Raw genomic sequence first — 21,966 nt, forward strand, 5'->3', positions numbered from 1 at the left:
GTCTTGTCTTGGGATTTTGCCTCCATGATTTGGGAGATTACCAATTGCTGGTTTTGTATTAAAATTGTTTCTGGTTAAACAAACTTAAGATTTGTCATACAATACATCTTTCAGGGCCTTAGATACCTTGTGTATTAGAAATTATTTCTCAATATCTATAATTTGATAAGCTGTTATGGAGGCTATCAAGGGTGATTATAGAAGTAGGAAAGTTGTAGTGTTAGGTCCTCTAGTAGGCATGCTTCTAACATAATGATTTAACACTTCCTATACGAACCCCTTGGGCATTTATTGCACAGATGACGTAGTCCTGGTCAACTAAAAATCTGAGATTAAAGAGTATAATGTTAAAGTACAAAATGTTGGAAGGAGATACAGTGGAACCTCAAAGGTGTAATGTTTTTAGTTTCAACAAATTGATCTTCTAAACGTATTTGAAAATTTTTGTCTTAAGCATCGAACATATTTCGAGGACACACAACATGGTGATTGGTCAGAACTTGGAAAAATGGATACACAAATTCCCTGCACCATAACTTCAATCAAACAATGGTAGATTCAGCAATACAGCTGTTTTCCTAGTGCATACCTACAAAACTTTGCTATTAATTTTTTTGGTAAGTCATATTATTTACATAGGAGATTTGGGAATGCATCAAAATACAATTAACAACTCAAGATTTGCAGATGTTGCAGATGGCATAATTGTGTTTAGTCAATTATGAAGGCATTACAAAACGATGATAGATTTGAATGGAGAAAGCACAAATATAGGACAAAAAATGAGATTTGAAAGGAAAAAAGCACAAAAATAGGACTAAAAATGAATATGAGTAAAACTATGATAATGTTCAATGAAAATACAGAGACACAACAGATAAAAGTTATGGACGAACCTCTGGAGATTGTTAATGAATATATATACTTGGGAAAGGCATTAAGTGTTTCCCCAGGACACAAGGCCGAAATTAAAAGAAGAATAAGCATGGGATGGAGACCATTTGGTAAACAAAATGCGATTATGAAATGTAAAATGTAGTTACAACTCAAAGGGCTATGGAAAGAATAATGATGGGAATTACAATAAGAGACAGAAAAAGAACACCATGGATACGAGAGCAAACTAAAGTAGAGGATATAACATGTAAAAAAAATGGATATGGGCAGGGCATATAAGTATGACAGACAATAGATGGGCATTATGAATAACAGACTGGGTCCCTAGAGATTGTAAAAGAAGCAGGGGAAGGAAGAGAAGATGCATTGACGAAATAAGAAAGCTTGCGGGTGTAGACTGGCACAAAAGTCCATAAACAGAAGCAAGTGGAAGGACATATCTGAGAGCTTTGTTCTGCTGTAGACTACTAACGGCAGATGACGATGATGAAATATAAAAAGGGGCTTCAAAAGGATAGTGATAGTGAAGGGACAAACTAAACTTATCTGAACTACAACATAATAATAATAATAATGATAATAATAATAATAATAAAAGAGACCATTTCAGTCAGAGAGTGGCATACTTGTGTCTGATATAACAAGGCAGAATTCCACTCTGGCCATCAAATTTCCCAATTACAGATAAAGATATTCCTATGAAGAAGGAAACTTTGAGTTCAAAGATTCCATAATGAGGAAAAGCCAAGATGTTTAAAAAGTGAAATAAAAGAGCAAAAGAAAAAGGTACGAAACTGAGTGACCATGTTTCCACTATCACAGGTAGAGATGTATTTAACTGAATTATTAATAAACATATTGCAAGCTGACAGTTTTACAAGCAAAATATACGATAGACAAAAAATTCAAAAAATCTACCGGGTAATAAGTTAAAGAAAAGGCTACATGGTTAGTAACGATTGATTTCACATACGAATACAGAAGTGAGCAAAACCTTTAGTCTATGAACGAAACTCTTCAGTCAATTCTGTAGTAGGGAAAAATGTAAGAATCATCACCAGAGACAGTGTTGCCACATATGCAGATTAATCTTAAACATACAAGTTTTTCAGCATGATTGATATTTTCTGTTTTTTCTTATAAAATAAGCAAAATATACAGATTTTTAAGAGACAATACATTTCCCCTAAAAAAAATCCAAATTTCAATTCTTTTGACATTAATAAACAGGAAATCTCCTTTTTTTTTCTCCTACAGCCAATTGATTTACTCTAAATTACGTGTTATTTCTCGTATTATACCCTAAAATATAACCCACCAATTCCTCAGATTCTCTATACAGATTAATTTTACAATATGCTGATTTATTCAGATATTTTTTTCAGTAAATATGCAGATTTTTTTAAAAAGAAATGTGGCAACACTGACCAGAGATGAGCAAGTTATCACACCTGTAGTAGAGTTTTAGACAAAAAAAAGGGGGGGGGGCTGTTATTAAGAAAAAACAGAATCCTTAGGTTTTATAAATACAGTAAAGAAATACATGAATCCTCCTTCAGAATCTCGGGTATTGACTGAAAGCACTAGTATTTTTTTTTTCTGTAGTTAAACACAGTAAAAAGGGTACTAATGAATGCCCACAGCTTCACTACATATCTCAACAACAAAAAAATAAATAAATATTTGCCAAACACATATAATTGTAGGAATGTGGAAAACTCTGAAAAGTTCAAAGCTATTACCACATAACAGCCAAGGTAGAATTAGTTGAGTGTAGGCTGTTATGAAGGTATCTCGATAAAGAGATACTCCCTATTATGAAATCTTGGCAATACACTTCAACTAATTTTGTTCCTTGTTTTCCTGTACAAGGTAATTATAAAACAAACCAAAAAGGTTCACTTACCCTCAAACGTTACATAAACAGGTCCAACTCCTGTAATTTGTTTATCACTGTACTCCACCAAAAGGAATTTCTTTTCTCCATCTATTTTCATAATGTCATCAGATGTAGAATATTCGTAGAGAGTGCTAGATTGCTCAGTGATGGTACCTTCATGTAAAATATTTGTTACAGTTTCCCCAGACTCAGAAACTTCAATCAATTTGACATCAAATTGTGAGGATGCCTCTTTCTCTTTTCTCTCAACACTGAAAACGGTCACATCAGGGTCAGCAGTTTTAGATATCTTCTTAACTCCTGACTCCACAACTAGATCTGAAAAGTTAAATGCCTTCCAATGAGATTGTAAGGATATGGTTTTCTAAAATCCTTAGAAATATGAATGGAAGCCATTCTCTAAAGGTATGGGTACTTGGAACCCATTAATACTGGTACAAATATTTGTTATACCTGTCTCCGGGAATTCGATATCAAAGCAACTTCTGGATAATATATTTTACAAAAATTAAAACATAGATATCGGTGGTTTTTAATATAATGATGTTGAAATAAACCAACATATGAGTGTTTTTGCCTTTATACAAAAATTATACTGTATTTTTGTTACATCAACATACATTTAAAGGCATTACATAAATGTCAGACCATAAAAACAACGATTATCATCTTCTCAAGATTAAAATTACTCAGGCTTTTTTTTTTTGGGGGGGGGGATGATTAGCATAAACTGATTATAGAAACATGAATGTACAGTATGAAATATGTATCTTTACATAATCAGATGATTAAAATTTGTACTAACTTGGTAAGATTGGAATATTGTATATAAACAGATGGAAAAGGACTACAAATACTAATAGAGAAAAGCATAATGTGCGCGCACTCTCTCTCTCTCTAATATATATATATATATATATATATATATATATATATATATATATATATATATATATATATATATATATATATAAATATATATATATATATATATATATATACATATATATATATATATATATATATATATATACAGTATCTATATATATATATATATATATATATATATATATATATATATATCTCAAGCTCGCGTGATTTCAATCAATGTAAATATTACCCACGAACGGCAATTAATATCAAATTCTATTTTGGGAATATATATCCACTTGGAATTCATTTTATGGTAACAGCTTCTGGCCGGGTGGAGATTCGAACCCCCACCTGTGGGCCAGAAACCATGCCAGCAACGACTCTACCGACTGAGCTATCAAGAAAGATAAAAGTTTATGACAAGTCCCCGTACATATTCCTGTCGAATTCAGGAATCTGTTCATAGACTTGAAATAAACCCATCTCCACCGTGATAGCTGAATCGTGAGTTTTCTACACATGGTTATTTTAAATGAACATATATCACAAGCACACGGGATTTCAATCAATGTAAATATCACCCACGAACGGCATTTAATACCGAAGTCTATCTTGGGAATATATATCCACTTGGAATTCATTTTATGGTAACAGCTTCTGGCCGGGTGGAGATTCGAACCCCCACCTGTGGGCTGGAAACCATGCCAGCAACGACTCTACCGACTGAGCTATCAAGAGAGATAAATGTTTATGACAAGTCCCCGTACATATTCCTGTCGAATTCAGGAATCTGTTCATAGACTTGAAATAAACTCATCTCCACTGTGATAGCTGAATCGTGAGTTTTCTACATGTGGTTATTTTAAATGAACATATATCACAAGCACACGTGATTTCAATCAATGTAAATATCACCCACGAACGACATTTAATACTGAATTCTATCTTGGGAATATATATCCACTTGGAATTCATTTTATGGTAACAGCTTCTGGCCGGGTGGAGATTCGAACCCCCACCTGTAGGCCGGAAACCATGCCAGCAACGGCTCTACCGACTGAGCTATCAAGAGAGATAAAAGTTTATGACAAGTCCTCATACATATTCCTGTCGAATTCAGGAATCTGTTCATAGACTTGAAATAAACCTGAATTCGACAGGAATATGTATGGGGACTTGTCATAAATAACATGTTTTTGTAGTAGGTCATTAACTCGCAATAACTTTATTGCATGTTTGTCCTTCTAAATTATCTCTAATCCCGGTCACTAGTCGACTGACCTTGGTTGGCTATCCCACTTCTATTGTGTATCTTATTGATAGTGTAAATAAACTTTATTTCAATTTAGATACAATTAATTCAACCACTGATTAAACCATTATCTAACAGAAGCACAGTAAAGAAAAAAGTTATCTATTTGGAAGAGTCTGCCATTTTGCATCTACTACTGGTACTTACAAATTGTCCCCTGACACCTACTAGGTATGGGAAGAAAAAATATCGTAAGCATCAGGTCCTTAAAAAGTCAAACTAGCAGCTAGGGAACATAAACCATTATATAACAGAAGTACAGTAAAGAAAATAAATTATTCGATACGGAAGAATCAGCCATTTTGCATCCAGCTAGGGAACAGAAAATTATGAAACAGAAGTACAGTAAAGAATAAAAGTTATTTTATTAGGGATAATCGGCCATTTTTTTTTTATCTACAACTGGTAATTACAAATTGTCCCCTGACCAATACAATTAAATTCGCAGCGGTCAGAAATACAGAATAAACACATTTCCTCTTAATCTATGTATAGCACTAAACATGGGAGAAACAATATTATAAACATCTGGTTCTTAAAGTCAAAACTACCACCTAGGGAAAAGATAATTACATTAAAAACAGGCATTCAGATATTTTGCCAAACAATGTTCAAAAGCACTAAATAATATGGAAATTAGTAAAACTGGACAGCAATGAGCAAGAATTCAAGCACCATAGCTACATCTACAACTGGATTACCAGAATCAATTTTTCAATAATTGTAAAATAAACTTCATCTAGCTACCAAACTAGAATTAATAGGCAACTTAGGAAATAATTAAAGGTAGTTTTGATAGAATATCCAATATTATTCAACATTTCAGTGCTCTAAAAAAATTTCAAAATTTTGTACAGCTTCTGAATACTAGCACATAAGGGTTGTGGTGGCCGATATGGTAACGTCCCTGACTGGTGAACGAGTCCTGCTCAAACTCATTAGTTTCTTTGATAGCTGCAACCTCACTATCCTTGTGAGCTAAGGATGGGGGGGGGGGGGGCGTTTGAAGGAGCTTATAGGCTATTAGCAGATATCCTACCTTAGGTGGAGAGGGGACTTGGGCGCTGATCATATGTATATATGGTCAGTGTCTAGGGCATTGTCCTCCTTGATACGGGAATGTCACTGTCACTTGCCTTTGCCATTCATGACTGGCCTTTAAACCTTTAAACATCTCTCCTTTTGCTTCACCCATATAGAATAAAGCTGGTATACCATCACAGAATATTTTCAATGGCCAAGCCATCACCCGACACAATGAAGAGCCAAATTTAACATACAATCATGTGAAGATCACAGAAGAGGAATAAGATGATTTTTGGAGACAGCTGGATCAGGAAATGATAAACAAACCAAATGGAGCATTGTTAATGATAGGAGGAGACCTACATGGTCATGTAGGGAGAAATAGCCAGGGCCTGGAAAGAATACATGGAGAATGGGCTTTGGGAGATCGTAATCAAGATGGTCAAAGGGTTATGGACTTTGTTGTAGCCTTTGATATGGCAGTAATCCACAATTTCTTCGAAAAACAACCAAAGTATCTTACAACGTATAAAACTGGTGGGCAAGAATCCCAAATTGATTTTGTATTACGTAGAATGGTGCATTTTAAAGAGATAAGAAACTAAAATATTCCCAGGCGAAGCTGTGACCGGCCCTCCCCCAGCATAGACTCTTGACAATAGGCTAGGATAGGAAGAGAATAATAAGAGGTAGGCAAGAAATTATTCCAAAAATAATATGGTGGAAGCTGAAAGAATCAGACTGATTGATTGATTTAAGGTTTTCAGGCATCCTGACATCTAGGGTCATTGACGCCGATATCATTTAGTTTATATATATATAAAAAAATGAAAGAATATTCAATTAAAACCATAAAAGTTAATAAGTCATTATAAATGTTAGATAGTTTTCAAAAGACCCGCTTCTGAAACAAATCTAAAAAGGCCTCTTGCATAGTAGGACACATCATGTCCAAGAATCTTGGCAAGGATGAACCTGCCACCCTCACCTCGAGCCTCTAACAAATATCTATTCCGCAAGTTATTATAATTAGGGCATTCGGTCAATAGATGCCTCACTGTTAGAGGTACCAAACAGTCGTCACAATACGGTTGGTGTTGGCCCTTCATCAGAAACTCGTGTGTTAACCGAGTGTGACCAATACGGAGACGACAAAGAGAAGTCTCCCATTTTCGGGGCATCATGTTATATGATATTTGCTACCTCTCTCATTTTATTGCCATCTAGACTATCCCAGTGCTGTTGCCATTTATTGCAAAGCAATTTCTTGATGTTAGGTAGATAATCATTACACGGAATAGGATACCTTCTTGGCAGCAACTCGGATGCAGCATTCTTTGCCAGTGAATCTGCCTTCTCATTCCCAGACACACCTACATGTGCTGGAACCCAGCAAAATAGAACCATTATACCTCTGCGTCCAATAATAAAGAGCCATTCTAAAATCTTTAAAACCGAAGGGTTACTAGGATTAAAAGCTTCTAAAGCTTGAAGGACACTCCTTGCATCACTAAAAATTGTAAAGTTACCCTCTTTTTCCAATGCTATTTTCTCAATAGCGGTTAATATGTCATAAAGTTCGGCAGTGAATATGGAAGCTGTTAGAGGAAGTGCACCTCTACAATTAAAATCCTTACTAAGTACTCCAAATCCAACACCAGCATCAGATTTGGAGCCATCAGTATATATAAAAGTCAATCCTCTATGTTCTTCAACATGTTCCATAAAAAGAGACCTGGCTTCTAGGTCAGTCATATTCCTCTTAACTCCAATAAAGTATTTACAAAAAAATATCTCTGGGAATTTCCATGGAGGTTTTGATGATACCTTGAATGGAAGTACCTTACTTCTAATTATATCCAGACTGTTTAATAATCGTTTCACACGAAAGCCATAAGGTTGAGGAGATTTTGGGTGCAACTCAAAGTATGATGTGTGTCTCACAAGGCTTGCAGTCTGAAAGGCTAAAGAGTTGGGGAGTCTTTGCAATCTAAACCAATACCGAACAATGGAAGACATCCGGTAAAGGTCTAGAGGTAACTCTCCAGCATCAATAAGGAGACTTGGGATAGGCGAGGTTCTAAATGCTCCCGTGGATAATCTAATACCTGTCTGATGTATTGAATCTAATATTTTTAACCGACTTGGGGTGGCTGAAGAGTATATTTCACATCCATAACTAATTTTGGAAAAAATCAAGGCCTTGTATAATTTTAAAATAGTATTGCGGTCTGCCCCCCATGATGTATGTGACAATACTTTTAAAATATTCAGAGCTTCAACACATTTAGCTTTTAGTGCTTTTAGGTGAGAAACCCATGTAAGTCTACAATCAAATATCAAACCTGAAAATTTGGTTTCCGATACACAAGGGATCCGTTGACCTTTAATGTATATATCCGGGTCTGGATGTGCTCCCCGGATACGACAGAAATGTACAATAGTAGTTTTACTTGTCGAGAACTTAAATCCATTCATATCGTCCCACTGGATAATTTTGTCAATTGAGAGCTGTAGTTTTCTCTCAACCATTGCCATTTTGGCTCCAGCAAATGAAATGGAGAGATCATCCACAAATAATGTTGAGAGAACATCCTGGGGAATTGGTGAGGATATCCCATTAACTGCTAGTGCAAAAAGGGTTACACTCAGCACACTACCCTGAGGAACTCCTTCTTCCTGGAACTTACTCTCTGATAGAGCTTCCCCAACTCTCACTTGAAAAACTCTATGTGAAAGAAATGCCTGAATAAATAGTGGCAGCTCTCTTCTCAATCGGATTTCATGAATGGTTTTAAGTATACCATATCTCCATGTGGTATCATATGCCTTTTCAAGGTCAAAAAATACTGTAACATGGTGCTGTTTGGAAGTAAAGGCTTCACAAATAGAAGACTCAAGTCGTATCAACACATCAGTCGTTGAGTGCATTTTTCTGAATCCACATTGAATTGGTGATAAAATACCTTTCTTTTCAAGGTACCATATCAGCCTTGCATTGACCATCTTCTCCATGATTTTACATAAACAAGATGTCAATGCAATAGGACGATAGTTTGCTGCTAAAAACTTGTCTTTACCGGGTTTTAAAAAGGCTAAAATAATGGCTAGTTCCCAAACACTTGGGTAACTATGATCATGCCATATTCTATTAATAATGCTTAAAATAAATAGCTTTGTATTAAAATGTACATGTTAATCATTGCATATGGAATTCCACCAGGTCCAGGGGCTGTATCATTGCAATGAGCAAGTGCAGAATCAAATTCTCTTTCAGTGAAAGGAGAATTATACGACTCTTCCCTTCTTGTTGCAAAATTTAAAATTTTCTCTTCTTCAACGCTCCTATACAGGTGACCAGGGGCTCCTACACATTTGCTGGATACATTTGAAAAATGATTAGCCAGGGCATTGCTAACATCATTTGCTTCAGTTACATACTGACCATTCACCTTCAACACTGGTGGTGGGTTGGGGGTGAATTTGCCAGCTATCTTTTTTACTTTCCTCCACACAGCAGATGGTGGTGTTCTACTGTTAATGGAGGAAACAAAAGACACCCATGACTGGTGCCTTGCTTCTTTCATGGCACGACGGAACTGTGCTCTACATTTCTTGTACATAATTAAATTCTCATCAGTTCGGAGTCTACGCAATCGTGTTAGAGATCTTCTTGTGGCTCTGTGGAGGGCAGTTAATTCTGAAGACCACCACGGGACTGGTCGTCGTTTGAATAACCCTGTTGTTTTGGGAATTGAATTGACTCCTGCCGTATGGAGAGTTCCATTCAGTAAGTCTATGGCATCATCGATATTTTCAACCTGTTCAGCATCCCTCTCAATTTCGCTTAGCTCACAAAATATTTCCCAGTCCGCCTTGTCTAGATTCCATCGTGGCAATCTCTGTAAAGGTGGACCATTGTTGGTGTTTATAATGATTGGTGCATGATCACTAGTATGCCAATCATCTAATGTCCTCCAATCGAAGTCGAGAAGGCAATTAGAGCTTACGATTGATAGGTCAATACATGACAAGGTACCTGTCTGGACATGAAAGTGTGTGGGCTCTCCTGTATTAAGGAGTCCCACATCTTCATTTTCCACAATTGATGATATTATATTTCCCCTCGTGTTTGCTACAACATCACCCCACAAAGGATGTCTACCATTCAAATCTCCAAGTAAAAGAAAAGGTTGAGGGAGTTGTTGATTGATTGATTGATTGATTTAAAGTTTTCAGGCATCCTGACATCTAAGGTCATTGACGCCGGTAACATTTAATTTATGTATACAAAAATAAAAAATAAAATAAAATAAAAAATAAAAGAGTATTCAATTAAAATCATAAAAGTTGAATGTCATAAAAGGTAAATAGTTTTCAGAAGACCTGCTTCTGAAATAAATCTAAAAATGCCATTTGCATAGTAGGACACATCATGTCCAAGAATCTTGGCAAGGATGAACCTGCCACCCTTACCTCAAGCCTCAAACAAATATCTATTCCCTAAGTTGTTATAATTGGGGCATTCGGTCAACAAATGCCTCACTGTTAGAGGTACTAAACATTCGTCACAATACGGTTGGGTTGGTGTTGGCCCTTCAGCAGCAACTCTTGTGTCAACCGAGTGTGACCAATACGGAGATGACAAAGAGACGTCTACCATTTTCGGGGCATCATATTATACCTCGAAGGAGATATGATATTTGTTACCTCTCACATTTTATTCCCATCTAGGCTATCCCATTGCTGTTGCCATTTATTGCAAACCAATTTCTTGATGTCAGGTAAGAAATCATTACAGGGAATGGGATACCTTCTTGGCAGTAACTCGGATGCAGCCTCCCTAGCCAGTGAATCTGCCTTCTCATTCCCAGACACACCTACATGTGCTGGAACCCAACAAAATCGAATTGTTATACCTCTCCGTCCAATAATAAAAAGCCATTCTAAAATCTTTAAAACTAGAGGGTTATTAGAATTAAAAACTTCTATAGCTTGAAGGACACTCCTTGCATCACTAAAAATTGTAAAATTACCCTCTTTCTCCAACGCTATTTTCTCAATAAAGGTTAATATGCCATACAGTTCGGCAGTAAATATGGAAGCGGTCAGAGGAAGTGCACCTCTACAATTAAAACCATTATTATGAACTCCAAATCCAACGCCAGCATCAGATTTGGAGCCATCAGTATAGATAAAAGTTGATCCTCTATGTTCTTTAACATGTTCATTAAAATGAGACTTGGCTTCTAGGTCTGACATATTCTTCTTATCTCCAATAAAATATTTACAAAAAGATATCTCTGGTAATTTCCATGGAGGCGTTGATGATACCTTGAATGGAAGTACCTTACTTCTAATTATAATTGTTTCACCCGAAAGCCATAAGGTTGAGGAGATTTTGGGTGCAACTCAAAGTATGATGCGTGTCTTACAAGGCTTGCAGTCTGAAAGGCTAGAGAGTTAGGGAGTCTTTGCAATCTAAACCAATACCGAATAATGGAAGACATTCGGTAAAGGTCTGGAGGTAACTCTCCAGCATCAACAAGGAGACTTGGAATAGGCGAGGTTTTAAAAGCTCCTGTAGACAATCTAATACCTGCATGATGTATCGAATCTAATATTTTTAACCGGCTTGGGGTGGCTGAAGAGTATATTTCACATCCATAACTAATTTTGGAAAAAATCAAGGCCTTGTATAATTTTAAAATAGTATTGCGGTCTGCCCCCCATGGTGTATGGGACAATACTTTTAAGATATTCAGAGCCTCGAGACATTTAGCTTTTAACGCTTTCAAGTGAGAAACCCATGTAAGCCTACAATCAAATATCAAACCTAAAAATTTAGCTTCACTTGCACATGGTATCCGTTGACCTTTAATGTATATATCCGGGTCTGGATGTACTCCCCGGATACGACAAAAATGGACAATGGTAGTTTTACTTGTCGAGAACTTAAATCCATTCATGTCAGCCCACTGGATAATTTTATCAGTAGAGAGTTGGATTTTTATCTCAACCATTGCCATTCTAGTGCCAGCAAATGATATTGAGAGATCATCCACAAATAATGTTGAGAGAACATCCCGGGGAATGACAGAGGATATCCCATTAATTGCTAGTGCAAAAAGGGTTACGCTCAGCACACTCCCCTGAGGAACTCCTTCTTCCTGACACTTACTCTCTGATAGAGTTTCCCCCACTCTCACTTGAAAAACTCTATGAGAAAGAAATGACTGGATAAATAGTGGTAGTTCTCCTTTTAATCCTAGTTCATGAATTGTTTTAAGTATACCATGTCTCCATGTGGTATCATATGCCTTTTCAAGGTCGAAAAAACTGTCACATGGTGCTGTTTGGAAGCAAAGGCTTCACAAATAGAGGACTCAAGTCTTATTAACACATCAGTTGTTGAGTGAATTTTTCTGAATCCACATTGAATCGGTGATAAAATACCCTTCTTCTCAAGGTACCACATCAACCTTACATTGACCATCTTCTTCATGATTTTACATAAACACGAAGTCAATGCAATAGGTCGATAGCTTGCTGCTAAAAACTTGTCCTTACCGGGTTTTAAAAAGGCTAAAATAATGGCTAGTTCCCAAATACTTGGGTAACTATGATCATGCCATATTCTATTAATAATACTTAAAATAAATAACTTTGTATTAAAATGTACATGTTTAACCATTGCATATGGAATTCCATCGGGTACAGGGGCTGCATTGTTGCAAGTAGCGAGTGCAGAATCAAGTTCTCTTTCAGTAAAAGGAGAATTATACGATTCTTCCCTTCCTGTTGCAAAATTTAAAATTTTCTTTTCTTCAATGCTCCTGTACTGGTGACCAGGAGCTGCTACACTCTTGCACGATACATTTGAAAAATGGTCAGCCAGGGCATTGCTAACTTCATTTCCTTCAGTCACAAACTGACCATTCACTTTCAACACTGGTGGTGGGTTCGGGGTAAATTTGCCTACATTTTTTTCTATTTTCCTGCATACAGAAGATGGTGGTGTTCTACTATTAATGGAGGAAACAAAAGCCACCCAAGATTGGCGTCTAGCTTCTTTCATGGCACAATGGAACTGTGCTCTACACTTTTTGTATGATATCAAATTTTCATCAGTACGGCGTCTACGCAATCTAGTCAGGGATTTTCTGGTGGCTCTGTGCAAGGCTGTTAATTCTGAGGACCACCACGGGACTGGTCGTCTTTTGAATAGTCCTGTGGTTTTGGGAATCGAATTGATTCCTGCTGTATGAATAGTTCCATTCAGTAGGTCTATGGCATCATCAATACTTTTTCAAACTGTTCTGCTCTCCCTTCGATTTCACTTAGCTCAGAAAATTTAACCCAGTCTGCCTTGTCTAGATTCCAACGTGGCGATCTTTGCAAAGGCGGACCCTTGTTGATGTTTATAATGATTGGTGCATGATCACTAGTATGCCAATCATCTAATGTCCTCCAATCAAAATCAAGAAGGCAGTTAGAGCTTGCAATTAAAAGATCAATGCATGACAAAATACCTGTCTGAACATGGAAGTGCGTGGGCTCTCCTGTATTAAGGAGTCCCACTTCCTCATTCTCCACAATTGATGAGATAATATTGCCCCTTGTGTTGGCCAAAACATCACCCCATAAAGGATGTCTACCATTCAAATCTCCCAGTAAGAGAAAAGGTTGAGGGAGTTGTTGAATGACCTCTGCTAAATCATCATATAAAATATTATCATTTGGAGGTAAGTACAGAGACCATATTGTATATTTTCTCCCTATATCAATTTGTACAACAACTGCCTGCAGGGTTGTACGTATAGACATAGGTATTTGGGGAACATCTCGACGAATGTACATGAGACTTCCGCCATGGCTCCCTGCTTGTTGATTATATGGTGTTCTATAGCTAACATACTCTCGAGGACAGGAGTGTTAGAATCAAGCATACTTTCCTGTAGACATACAATTTTGGGGGAATGCTCATGAATTAGGAGCTTAAGTTCTTCATATTTCGCCCTCAAACCCTGACAGTTCCATTGCAAAATGGAGGAGAAAACTATGGATTATTTCTGGAAGACATCTTAGATGAGGTCTTCCCATTAGCAGTTTTTAATCTAACATTATTACCTGTAGGTTTCTTCAGAGGTGGTCTTGTTATGTTGGGTTTTAGGTTTTTTTTTTTTTTTGTATCCTTTTGATCTATTTGTTAAGGTGGATGGTGGACCTCAACTTGAATTTCTGATTTATTCAGTTTATCTTCTGGTTCATTAGAAACACCAACAGACAAAACATCAAATTTATTTGATGTCATAACCTTAACGTTTCTAATGGAGGGTGGAGAGAGAGATGGAGGTCTCTCTCTTTTACGGTTAATAGATGGTGGGATTCGAGGTTTTTGCACCTTTCCCACTACAGGTGCATCAGGTAAGTTAGTCTTAAGTGGAACCTCCATCAGATCAGGCAAGGACATGGCCTGAGAGAGGTCTGTATTATTTTTTGTAATGGCAGCTGAAGGCTGTACAGCAATGGGCAATGACCTAGTGTTAATACACCGTGGTAAACCCTCAGGAGGTAATATGGTTACTTCATTATTTAACATTTTGTCAGATAGTATACTTTTTTTTTAGCGATTGGCAGCGCTAGGTTGGTTTGATTTTAATGCCTTAGCCTATGTATTTGATTTATTTAATAGTCTTTTGGCATGGGTCACATTTATATGTTCTAAGTTTGATTTGTTGAGGGCAGTTTCCTCCAACTTGTATAGCTCGCAGCTCTTGTCTGTGGATTTGTGATTCGAGCTGCAATTTAAACACCTGGCTCCAAGTGCACACTCTCCATGGTAAGATTTGGAGCAAATACCACACATCTTCTCATTTTTGCAAACTTTGGACGGGTGCCCAAATTTAAAACAATTAAAGCTTGCAATGGCTTCTGCTTGAAGGGTCTTACTTTAATCCTTTCATTCTCGATAATAATATTAAAAGGTACATCAGCATCCTGGAACGTAAGGATTATCATTGAAGTACCTGGGACTTTGTGAACTTTCCATACATTTAATGGACACATGGCCAGTATCTCCTCCTCTGTAAAATCATATAGATCTCTGTTAAAAACTACGCCCCTTCTGTAGCTAAAATTTAGGTGGGGTTTGACATCTAACTTAATGTCATCATTACTTATTTTCATATTGGACAATATTACCGACTGTGTTCTGGATTTGGCATGGATAAGGAAACGAGATATATCGCATGGTGCAATAGTTCCTACTTTTTTCTGAATCAATTTGCATATTTTAAAATAATTCCCTGTAACCCCCTTTGATTCATCTATAGGCCACATCGGTGGTTTTGGATTTCTCTGGGAGGGCATAACAAAATTTGCGTCTTTTTCCAACCAATCGGCAGGCCTATACACATCCAAATCTTTTGGTACCTTATCGCAGAGAGCAGCCGCAACATTCAAGTTATTAATTTTAATATTATTCAAGTTACTTATTGCACTAAATGCTTCGTCATAACTACTATAAGATATCCATGAATCCCAAGTTTCAGCTTCAAGTTTCATCCTTATTTATTTTATGCATCCATAGCATACAAATGCTTTACATAGATCATCATAATTTGTCTCTATTGAAATTTGTGTAACACGAAGGATTCGAAGTTTCCTCGTGTTACCCAAATTACTCGATTTTGAAATATCAGTAGAATGGTCCTTTCCCGTTCCGAGGTTATCACATTAGCAAAGGTCGTCAACAGTGCCGGGGGAGAGTCAGCGTATCCAGGGGATGGGGGTTCGTTACTTAAAGAATCCAATAGATGAGAGAGAGAGAAAAGGGTTAGTTTGATGTACCTGCTCGAGAATGTTAGGCCATCACACGTCAGAAAGGAAATTTGCACTCTCCACTATCGGCACAATGAGAGTATACTTCCCAGATGGTCCACTCCATACCCTACCCGAAGGATAGCATCAAAACAGATATAGAGGCACAGGTGTAAGCTGAACCCGCCTGTTAGGACTGAGACCAAGAAATTATGGAATCATCCTCCCCATATCTGTAATGACGGGCTTCCGGCCAAAAGCCGAGAGTCCTACCCCAAGCATTGGATCCCCCTGGATTCCGAAGACACAACACTTGAGAATAGTTCCGCCAAAAAGGTCCAAACCATCTTCGGGATGGCTGAAATCATCCAATACTCTCACATATAGCTTTGAATGCAAACACCTCCCAATCGTGATACCTCCTCCCACTCATCAAAGCAGGCAGCAATAAAGGATGTATGAACATCCCCGCTGGGGCTACAATGGATGTAGAAACATCCAAGTCATAGGAAAAAAAAAATAATAGATATATATGTACATAATATATACACATATATAATGAGGGAAATTTTTCTCATAGAGTTTGGAAAGCAAGACGAAAGAAAGATTATGAAATTAGGATAAGGTCGAAGTAATATTGAGAAAAAGAAAAAGGTGAAAGAGAGAAATTTAGATTCGAACTGGGGGAGCAATTTCCCCAAGTTCGAGACCCCTCTTACCCGTCACCAAGTTTCAGCATGGGAATGAAATGCCGTGCTGAAGCTCAATGACTTCATCAAGGCATTCTCTCATTAAGAGGGTGAAAGAATCAGAATATAGGGATGGATTCATAGAGGGGGTTTTAGTTGAGCTTGGCACCTGGATTTATGAGGATGTGGATGAGTGGTGGGAACAGAACAGCAGTATTCTGAAAAGAGTTGGCAAAGAAGTTTTAGGTATGTCAAAAGGAAAAGGGCCAAGAGACAAAGAAACTTGGTGGTGGAATAATTATGCACAAGGGACAATCAAGATGAAGAGAAATGCAAAGAAAAGGTATGATGAAACAGGCACTGAAGAAGATAAGGAGAAAAGTAGATTAGCAAAGAAAGATGCAAAAGTGGCGGTGGCAGAGTCAAAACAACAAGCATTGGATAATGTGTATGAAGATTTGGAAACAAAGGAGGGTCAAATGAAGATTTACAAAATTGCTAAAGGAAGAAATGAAGCGACCAAAGATATTACCCACATTAAGCAGATACGAGTGTTGGTTTGACTGAGACGTTTGACGTAGGGGTTGGGTAAAAAACAGGGGTCGTCATTAAGCCCTTACTTGTTCAATGGATGTAATTACTGAAAGAGTGAGGGAACAGTCACCATGGACTATGCTGTGTGCAGATGATATAGTTCTGTGTGATGAAACCAAAGAAGTATTGGAGGGGAAGCTGGAGAGATGGAGAGAAGAATTGGAGAGCAGAGGGCTAAAGATCAGTAGAACAAAACCAGAGTATATGTGTTGCAACCCACAGAACCAATTGAATGACACATATTTGCTGGATGAAATAGTAAGGAGGAAAAAAAAATTCAAGTACCTAGGGTCATATGTGGAGTTTACAACAGAGCTCCGAATGGAAGTGAACAGTAGAATTCAAGCTGGCTGGAATAATTGGCAAAGAGTGTCGGGAGTGTTGTGTGATCAAAGGATAAACTTAAAGGGAAAGGTACATAAAACTGTAGTGAGAAGAAACTGGGCATTGCAGGCATGAGAATGCTAATATGGATGACTGGAATCACGAGACTGGATAAGGTTAGGAATGACTTGGTGAGAGGAACAACAAAGGTTCCAGAGCTGTCAGAGGAAATCCAAGAAAAGAGACTCAATTGGTTTGGACACATAATGAGGAGAGACCAGGAGTATGTTGGGAGGAGATTGTTGGCGATTGATATTCCATTTAAGAGGAGGGGGAAACCAATGAGAACGTGAATGGAGTGTGTAACAGCAGATATGGATGAGAAAGATCTCATAGTTGAGGACATCGGAGACAGAAGAAATTGGAAACAGCTTTCAAGAAATGCGACCCTTCATAGCTGGAATAGCTTTAGTCAAAGAAGAAAAATCATGTGAAGATCACCAAGTAATTTGATAAAATAACAATTTGTCAGGTTAACTAAATTTTGATTTCAAGATATTTTTGTGGAAAGAATGAAAACTATACATTTTTGGCAAGTAGTCAAGAAAATAACCCACTTCGCCTCCAGTAAGGGAATCTCAGGGTTCTTGCATATCTCATTACTATCATAATGGATTGTTGCTACTGCTTTATCCAGAATGGAAGCGGGGAAAGCCTCAAGCAATATTCCAGGCTGAGCAGGATACAACTTACTGTTGTATGAAAGCTAGCCACTGACCAAGGTCAGACCTATATCGCTAATCCAAGATGTGGCACATAAGCGGTTAACCTTCCTGACTGTGATCATTCAAGCTAGTAAACGGAGAAAGATGGGTGTCGGTGAAGATCACCCCACTGTTATTTCATTTGACATGGCTCTTTATAAGAAGGAGATCCAACTGCTAAGTACCAGACCTGACCTGAAATTCACAGTTGTCCAATGACCAGGAGAGCTACATGTCATGACTGCCATCACTGCTCTTGGTCGTCCATGGAGAACTAGAATATTGATGATGCTATAGATGCAGATGTATATGGTACCCTTAACAAGCGTGGTCTTCTTTCCCCACACTTATTCATGTGTGTTTCTATAAAACGGCATTGGCAGACTTCTTTAAGGACAAACAACAACTGAAAGAGGTCTGCTGAAGGCAACAGAGGGAGTTGAAATTGCTTGTATGGAGAGGAGCAAGCATATGAAATCTGACTATGTGAAACAAACAAACACCAGAGACTTTGACCACTCTTGATGTGATTATATTTTCCAAGAATGGGAGAAACAGAAATTGAAGAATGTAATTTTCAAGTCAATGAAGCACTAACTGCATCAAGTGGAAACAATCCTATTTTTTGTCACAGCAAAATTACTGCCATGTCTTTGCTCAGACAGCATCTAAACCTAGAATGCTGACCTGGAACTTTATCTCAAAGCTAGAGAACAGCAGTGAAAGTTATTTTTCTCCTTTGCTTGTATCAAATATAAGAGAGACTGGCTCAGATACATCACAGATGTGCATGATCTGAAGAAATATCACCCTGAAACCTTGGAAGAGCTGATGAGTCTCTTATATTAAAGGATGAGGTTTTGCATATGTGCCGGAGCATAAGGTAAATTTGAAAGAAATTTGTATTTTTCGTAACTAAAAAAACTGAGTCCTTTACACAAATTTGCCCATCATCACCAAACCCTAAGTCCCACCTGTAATCAAAGTGGTTTGTACTTAGCCAGCAGGAGGGACAGTGCTTCAATGCTGCCGACAGGTAACTACCAGTCAGGTTGTTTGCACCTTATTATAAATTTTAACGGTCGTGTACTCACTTTGTATGTAATAATCTGAACAAGCTAATGAAAATTTACCTTAGACTTGTCGTAATTTCGAAAAAAGCCAATGCTTGACAAGAAGTTTTTTATGGTTAAACAATAACTCTCCAATGCTGCAAAAGAGTTCAAGAGTCAGTTTGACTTGAAACCTAGCAAAACCAGTCAGCATTAGGACTTTGAATCAAGTGATATCAAGAATGAGCATATAAAAAATATGAAAGAAACCATACTGAGATATAGAAACCTATCTGCTGCTGAAGGTGACAAGCTGAACAATGTGATACCTCCTGCATACATCCCTGATAAGTATATACCAACAATCTTGAAAGTAGATATCTCTGGTCTAACGCTGTATGAAGATTATGTGTCAGAGAGAATCAATAGAGATATAAGCCTATGGTCACCGGTAAAGAACAACCTATTGATATCTACAAACAAGAAAAACACAAAATACTCGGAGCCAAGACTGTGGATCTAAATGAGACCAAGGACTTGTATGGCAGAGTGATGGTCCTGACCAGGTCCAACAGATAAATCAACCACAAAGAGTCCATTGGGAACCATGAATTCAGACTCCAAGAGCTCTTTTTGCTCCAGATGGTAAAATCCTGCCTTTTGTTTGACACATACAGGGACGATTCTCCGAAAAGTACTTACCAGGAATAAAAAGAAGCAAGGAACAGCACCATTCCAGTATCAGGTCAGAGATGACACACACATAAAACACATCCCAATGACCAAGTTCCTTTCACCTAATAAGACACAGGCTGACCTGACCAACTATCCTGTTGCAAAGTCTATAGAGTACAACAGTTCATCACGCAAAATGGTCACTACCTCTTCTTCAGGACATACCAGCATTAACGAACACTAGCTATTCCAGGACAAAAATCATGAAGACACTGACACACTGTTGATCTAACAGGCTCACCTTGCATCACAGCATAACCTATGAGATGCACAGATGATTTTCTTCTCCCTAGAAACAGATTATCATAGCTTATCACTCTAAACAGCCAACCATTGAACGTTCACGTTGTGATCCTGTTAATTCACAGGATTTTACCACAAAAGGACCAATCATAACACTTCACACAAATGACACAGGGTCCTAGTGTTAGTCATTGCAATCTATGACCTCATGCTAAAGAACACCTTAATTACAATGGCCTCTGGCATTATTGGGAAAGCTAATATGGAGGTCCACAGGGGCTACAAGAGCAAAGGATTTGCCAGCACTAGCACTGACAACAAAACTATGTTGGCCACTCTAGCTAGCTTAGTGTGTGAAGCCTACTCTCCCAAAGGCATCTACATCAATACCATCACCAAATTGTTACACATCTCTTCTAGAAACATATGGCAGAAAGTGACTAGCTACCTCCAGACTTTGGAACTCTGAGACATGTCCTGAGAGTCCATATCAAAGCCAAATGGGTGGGGATAGACCAACACAGCTTTGCATGATTCTTAGCTGGATCCCCTGAAGACTAGCTAGTACAGCACAGTGGAAACACTTTCACCTAGCATCTGCATGGCAGCAGATTGATCCAAGCCCAGCACCATGAGTTTAAGCTATGTATTTTGCAGGATACTGCTAGTGTAAATCAGTTCGGATGGTACTGGAACTGAAATTGAACACCTTTAAATAAATCTTACAGATGCCCTCGCAGCTCTAAAATATCATTGAGATGGTTAACTGGCAATGCAAAACAGACTATTCGTCTGACAAGTGTTCTTACAGAACAAAAAAACTTACCCTGCACCGATTTTTGCCAGTTCTGCAGAGTGTCAGAATGATGAGGACACATGGAACAAGTATGTGGTTAATGTGCTGTGTGGTCTGCAAGAACCTTCTTGTAAAAGCCTAGAGCAGGGAGTCCAATAGAAGAAAGTACCAAAGAAATATTGTCCCCCATGCTCCAGGGTCAGTGTATCAACCTGCTTAGCACAGATATAGTGAGTTTATGGAAGACTTACGTATTCAGGCTTTATATATTTCTTATGCTGAAAAACGTCTGACCCACCGTGACCTGTCACCCAGAACAAATACTGGTACTGGAGTCAAGGCTACCTGGTTGCTAGTATTCACTCAACTACCATCTTCTGAATTTGATGGTGAATGCGTGAGAATATTCTTTTCTGCAAGCTCTCATTAGCAGACTTGTCAGGCATCATCTTCAACTGTAAGTTAAAAAGTCAATTTTCAAGTTTAATACAGTTCGTTAACTTTCTATTTTGTTATTCGTTATTCTTAGTGTTAAAGTATATGTAATAAATGAAACAAATTTTTTATCTCTGGGCGTTTTTCACTTTGGGTTTTTGTCACTCACTGTGTGAGGTCTCTTAGTGGTGGTTCCATGACAGTATGAGAGCAATTTACCTTTTAAAAGATTGTTATTTTTTTCTCTTCTTTCGAGTATTAAAAAGGTTGCTCATTTCGTTGAGTTTTAGATTTGCATTGTAGGAAATTGATTAATTTTTTTGGTGTGCGGCACCAGTACATACTGGCTCTTTTCCCGTCAGTTTTATAAGTACTTATGTTTAGTATATCAACTTCTAAATTCTTACAAAAGTTATAAATGTGGTGTATATAAATTCTGCCTATGCTGCTGTGACCACATGGGAGTGTTTATGTTAAAAGCATTTTGTTACATGTCTACTTTTC

At 37.7% G+C, this 21,966-nt stretch overlaps 1 protein-coding gene across 1 annotated transcript in view; it reads right to left on the reverse strand.

Moving 5' to 3' along the window:
• Window positions 1–2,780: 2,780 nt before the first annotated feature.
• Window positions 2,781–21,966, reverse strand: part of LOC137627122 (uncharacterized) — a 285,574-nt gene continuing 266,388 nt past the window's right edge. Inside the window, exon 11 of the mRNA XM_068358167.1 lies at window positions 2,781–3,115. Coding sequence (XP_068214268.1) covers window positions 2,796–3,115 — 320 coding nt within the window. The 3' untranslated portion in view covers window positions 2,781–2,795. The remainder of the gene's footprint in view (window positions 3,116–21,966) is intronic.

This window comes from Palaemon carinicauda, chromosome 2 (assembly GCF_036898095.1).
Source record: "Palaemon carinicauda isolate YSFRI2023 chromosome 2, ASM3689809v2, whole genome shotgun sequence".
NCBI lineage: Eukaryota > Metazoa > Arthropoda > Malacostraca > Decapoda > Palaemonidae > Palaemon > Palaemon carinicauda.